The sequence below is a fragment of the Homalodisca vitripennis genome, unplaced genomic scaffold (assembly GCF_021130785.1).
Source record: "Homalodisca vitripennis isolate AUS2020 unplaced genomic scaffold, UT_GWSS_2.1 ScUCBcl_3668;HRSCAF=9337, whole genome shotgun sequence".
Lineage (NCBI taxonomy): Eukaryota > Metazoa > Arthropoda > Insecta > Hemiptera > Cicadellidae > Homalodisca > Homalodisca vitripennis.
The window spans coordinates 49,493-55,510 of NW_025779800.1; the positions used below are offsets into that span (position 1 = coordinate 49,493).

General features: G+C 32.6%; 1 protein-coding gene across 1 annotated transcript; it reads left to right on the top strand.

Annotated features, from left to right (window-relative positions):
• Positions 1 to 1,196: 1,196 nt before the first annotated feature.
• Positions 1,197 to 3,294, top strand: LOC124372636 (protein amnionless-like). The gene is made up of 3 exons (XM_046831039.1): positions 1,197 to 1,543; positions 1,885 to 2,145; positions 3,053 to 3,294. Exons 1-3 carry the CDS (start codon positions 1,504 to 1,506, stop codon positions 3,292 to 3,294), a joined length of 543 nt encoding a protein of 180 aa, XP_046686995.1. The 5' UTR covers positions 1,197 to 1,503.
• The last annotated feature ends 2,724 nt before the right edge of the window (positions 3,295 to 6,018 follow it).

Consider the following 6,018-nt stretch of genomic DNA (forward strand, 5'->3'; position numbering starts at 1 on the left):
TTTTTATTGTTATATATTGTGGCAGTTTATTAAAAAATATGCTTCCGTGGTAGGTAAGTCTCTTCTTAAAAACTATAAATTGTGATAAGCTATTGTAATATTCTTCCCTGTTTTGGGTAAGATAGTTTTTGAAGTTCCCCAGAAGTGTTAAATTCTGTTATGAATTGTGGGATACCAAAATTGTTTAATATATATAAAGTGTGCTAAAAGTCATTATTCTTTGTTCTTTAAAATGACACCTGACAGACGTAGAATAATCTAAATTCATTATAATTATTATTATTAATGCTCATTTTTGAAAAATTAATATTCTGTTTAAAGTTTCCCTTGAGGTTGCCCAATATATGCTAATTCCAAAAGAGATAGCAGAATGTATGAATGCAAAATAATAGTGTGAGTAATGTTTCTCTTGAACAAATTTTTAATAATCTATAGAGGGTATAAATTCCTGAGGTAATTCTTTTTTATGACATGGTCAACATGTTTGTCCCAGCTAAGATTTTCATTGATATCAATCCCAAAAATATTTAGTAGTTGGTTTGAGTTACCGCAAAATGGTGAATAAAAATATCTGGTTGATTTGAACTTCTATTTTGTTTAGATGAATGAAGAATGACATTTGTTTTGTCAGAACTTAAAAGTAAGTGATGTTTACACAAAAACTTATTTTTGTTATAAAATCAACTCCTGATTATGCAGTGTCACATCTACCTTGGTTGATAATAATAGGTAACAACCTGATTCAATATCAATAAATATTCTGGAAAATTATGTGGGATATAGGAAGTAAAAATAAGTATAAATAAAATTATACCTAGAATTAATTAGTTTTTGGTTTTTGGCTTGCAACATGTTTTCACATTTTCGTATCAATCATAGTTTTGTGTCATCCATTGCCATTGGCTAATTGATGCAACATTAAACATGCATGTACATTATTTATGAATATCTCCAGATCAACTGTTAATATTTTGATTTTAGAACTCATGAATCATAAGGTTTGACAAAAAAGTCATGTATTTTTGTCAAGAAGAAATTTTTTTAAGAAGAGCTCTTGGGAATTTGTTGGAATTTTCACCATTTATACTCCAATAAACAAATAAAATAGTAATTGAATCTTCATCAATTTTTTAAAGAATATACTTTTATTTTTTTTACAAGGAAAGTAAATCATGTGTAATATGATATTCTATTACTTCTAAATGTCCATTACAATGAGGCCACCATAATTTTGCCAGTTTGTGCAATATGTTGTCTTATGATTCATTTTAGCAATGGGTTCTTATTAAATGATCTTTCTCATACCAAACTAATGGTTACATAACATATTCAAGATAAGCATGTTTTGGGATGGAATGGTGTCATGGATATTCTGTTACAGTAAGGCACTATCTCTACTCTGTTAGTTCCCTGACTGCCACATGTTGGTGGAGATTGGTACTGTAACTCCCCAGGGTGATATCCAACAATCCAGATGTCTGATTACAGTCAGTCTGAACAGTCATGGAAGCCAAACAACTGCTGTGGACCCTACCGTTTCTCAGTTTAGTATTTTGTTTCTTCAGTCTTAGATACTGGTATATAATTTGTCATTATAATCAAAAACTAAGATTTTTGTATTGATAAACCAGTTTTATTTATCATAAAAAATCTTTACTACTGTTAAAAATAAAGAATTAATTTTCATAGTATTTATTTTAATTTAACTCAGGTAAATACAAATTTTAGTTACATTTATTTAAAATTCATCTCTTAAGACAAATAAAATAATAAAAGCATCATCTTAAACAGACTTATTGTGTTTTCTTCAGTTTTAATTTTGACAGATAAATATAATAACATTACAATTCCAAATTTGTGCACCCAATGGATATGTTGTTGCAGCACTGTTGCTTACCGAGAGTGGCTTGTGTGGCCGCACCTGGCTGAGCAACCTCAGCTATAACAACTCCCATAATTGGAACATCGGACGAGTGCCTTGCGCTGCTGACAGAGCTGTCCTCGAGTCTGCTGTCCTTCAGCTCCCTGTAGGCACTACTTCTCTGCAAGCTCTCATCTTGGATTCTTACACAGAAGTGTTGCTTCCCGCAAATGGAGTTCTTCAATTTACTGGGAAGAAAAATACAGATGCTTGCAATGGACAAGGTACAATAGTTTTCTTGTTTTCAGTTCTTAAATTTTTTTTCTCTTCCTCTATTTCTTGTTGGCTGAGCTTTAGCAAAGTTTATTACTCATGGGGCTAGAAAAATTTCATTTTTGCCTCCCCAGACAATATCTCTAAGATGAACTGACCCATAGGCTTGAAACTTTGCATTTGTATATGAGGAACACTGAATTCAATGATGGTGCATATCACTACATGGGATTTGGCTGAGCGTTAATGAATATTTTACATTGGTAATATTTATTGGTAACAATGATGAAAAAAAGAAAATAGTTGGACAAATAAATTTGTAAACTAACTGTTTACAATTATATGAAATTGAACAATCAGCACTTTTACTCATAGAGTAAAAAGAAAATATAATAGACTGGATGAGGTCAATGTTAAAAGTCATTGATAATATTTATACTATTATAATAATACTCTTACGTTGTAGTAACATCATTAGCTTACCATAACTTTGATTTTAACACTGCTATAACAAAAACCTAACTTATTGAACAAAAATGTGAATGTATCATGTGGCAAGATATCTTCAGAAAGATTTCATCTGTACACTTTGATTTTTGCATGAAAATTTATTTTTACATAGGCAAGAATGAGTTCTGTTATGGTCCGTGTCCAACCATTGAATTAGGCTGAGCATCATTGATGCTTATGAATCAGTAGAAACACAATTTCTCTTTTGTCTGCTGGGAGTATGTAAACATTTCTTTTCTGTATGATTGCTTGTCTGTCTGTCTGTCTGCAGGACTTCTGGAACATAAGCTTTATAGATTTGAATTTTTCCATGCAACCTTAGCGAAGCCTGTTACACGACACGGTGTGGCATACTCCCGCCTTATCTATAAAATATTTCCCATCTCATTCAACATTTAATTTTGTAAGATGCGGTGTTCAAACCAACCAAATCACTAAGTTGGATAGACCCACACAACTGGGATGGCTGGAATGCTGCTACTCCTGATTTGGAGAGGATACCGTGTGCTTCTGATCATGTGATCTTTCCACCTGGTGGCACCTACAGAGTCATAATGCCTGATGTTGTTAGAGTTGGAAGCTTCAGCATTGACGGAAGGGTAAGATTTCTCAATTTTACGTTAAATAAAAATTATTACAATAAGAGATGATCCGGTTCTACTTTTGGCACTACATTAAAAATCATTTTATGAGATATTTTAAGATAACATAAAATGATTGTGTTGTATCAAATACACTTGGAAAGGTCTTAAGCAGTTTTCTTTTCAAGAGATTTTGCCATCTTTTCTCTTTTTACATCATCAGCACAGCTCTATGATTGCTAAGTTATGTGATTGCTACCAATTTATTGATGTTTTTAGCAGAGGCTGGTTTAGCAGTTGGTGTACTCTGATAGTCAGGTTTATACTGCTTGCCTTTGATTTCTAAAAGACATTTTACAAGTTTCCATATCTCTTTTTAAGAAAGCTCCCTGCCTTTGCCTTTGAATTTTCTCATAATCTTATTCACTGAATTAAATGTTATCTTGTAGAAAGTATGATTTAGTGGAGTGTATCCTGAGAATACTCTTAAACTGTGGTGTCCAGCTTTAGTAGTATTAACCAATTGTAGGAGTGACGTACCATACCTGTACCTGTACCATTAGTACATTAGCATATATATATATACATATATATATATATATATATATATATATATATATATATATATATATATATATATATACAGGGTGTAACTGAAATACACCGACAAACTTCAGGAGGTTGTTCCTGAGGTCAAAACGAACCAAAAAGTTCCTATAAATGTATGTCCTAAAATGCATCGTTTTCCGTCTGTCCGTCTGTTTGTGTTTATTACATTAAATTTTTTTCTAAACAACCATTAAAGGTACAAAGTTAAACTTTTCAACATATGCTAATCTAGTAAAGATTGTCAATTTTAAAAAAATTGAACATTTTTACTCAACAAAATTCAAAATGGCGGCTAGTTAAAATCTTTGATGGTGAATTTCTCAAAAACTACTTCCTGTATAAACAATTTACTAGAATATAAAAAAAATATAAATTTATTTATAAAACGAACGGTACCTCATTTTTTGAAATCGCTCAAGAAATAAAAAAGTTATGGCATTTTTCTTAACCTAGTAACATATCACATTTACAAGTTTTTTTCTTGTTTCAAAAAACTACAGTAGCCTACAATTGTTTAGAACATTCAACAAAAATATCTCACATTAAACAAAAATATCTCACATTAAACAAAAATATCTCACATTAAACAAAAGAGTTTTAAGCTGTCATTATTAAGAAATACGGAATAACTTAACAGAGCAACATTTATTTCAAAATATTAGGGATCACTTTACAACAAATGTTCAATATGCCTTCCATTTGATGCGATGCATGCATTAACACGTCTGGTCATTGATTGCCGAGTTCTTTCAAGTATTCCTGGTGTATTCCTTACAGTGTTACAGGCTGCAGTGATACGCTATAAAAGGTCATCCCTGGTATTAACTGGTCTTTCATAAAACTAGAGTTTTCAAGTGGCCCCAAAGGAAGAAATCGATTGGATTTAGATCTGGCGACCGAGGCGGCCATGATACAGGTCCCCCTCTGCCTATCCATCTTTCCCCATAAGTTTGGTCCAGAAATTGCCTGACATTTAGTCTGAAATGCGCGGGAGCTCCATCATGCATGAACCAAACAGTGCTCTCTCACACCCAAGGGAACATCATCTAAAATTTCAGGCAATTCGTGTTGTAAGAAATGTCTGTAGTTTTCACCATTTAGTATGTCAGGTAATACAAAAGGACCTAATAAACAGTCTCCAATGATGCCTGCCCAAACATTTATTTTAAACTGCTGTTGATGTCTCCCTTCATGAATGGCTTGTGGGTTTTCATCAGCCATTGATGCATATTGTGGTAGTTGGTTATTCCATCTCGATTAAAACAAGCTTCATCTGTATACACAACTAATGATGTAAAACCAGGGTTTGTTAGCTTGCCGATAAAACCATTGGCAAAACTGTAAACGTAATGGAAAGTCAGCTGGACCAAGGGCTTGTACACGCTGATAATGGTACGGGTATAACATCTGCTCATGTAGAACTCGCCATACTGTCATGTGGTCTACGTTGAGTATTGCTCCTAACTGCCTAGTACTTACGCCTGGATCTTCATCTACTCGCTGTAAGATGTTTTCTTCCAAATCAGGAATTCTAACGCTGTCTCTGTACACCTCGGTCTGCAGTAGAAGGTAACAAAGTGCCAGTCTCATGAAGTCGGTTGAAAACAGCAGCAAATGTTGAATGAGTAGGTTGTTGTCGATTTGGAAATGATTCGTAATACAGGCGGGATGCTAGGCGACTATTACCGTTAGCTTTTCCATACATAAATATCATGTCAACTTGATGGCTAAATGGGTAACCTGCCATCTTCAATAGAATAAGAGCACTGTCGACTAATAATGTTTCTACAAGTGAAAGTAACAGATCTTATCTTGTCAAAAATAAACAAGGAAATGACTTACTTATCTGAATTCATTGTTGTTCTAATCAGCTGTGTCTCAACATGAAACATATTCAGCTGTTTAAACCATGAAAGTTGAGTCATGTAGATTGCTTGTTACAATGTCGTTTTTAAAATTTAATACTATATATCATGTTTAAAGTTTTTAACCCAAAATATCGTTTTATTTTTATACTGCCTAAATACTTACATTAACTTTTGAAACAAGAAAAAAAACTTATAAATGTGATATGTTACTAGGTTAAGAAAAATGCCATAACTTTTTTATTTCTTGAGCGATTTCAAAAAATGAGGTACCGTTCGTTTTATAAATAAGTTTATATTTTTTTATATTCTAGTAAAT

What these genes read in the sequence shown, in the direction of transcription:
- LOC124372636 (XM_046831039.1), top strand. Translation starts at nt 1,504, where the DNA reads ATGGAAGCCAAACAACTGCTGTGGACCCTACCGTTTCTCA. An exon ending in GTGGACCCTACCGTTTCTCA is followed by an intron (nt 1,544 to 1,884) that starts GTTTAGTATTTT and finishes ATGTTGTTGCAG; the next exon opens with CACTGTTGCTTACCGAGAGT. An exon ending in AGATGCTTGCAATGGACAAG is followed by an intron (nt 2,146 to 3,052) that starts GTACAATAGTTT and finishes TAATTTTGTAAG; the next exon opens with ATGCGGTGTTCAAACCAACC.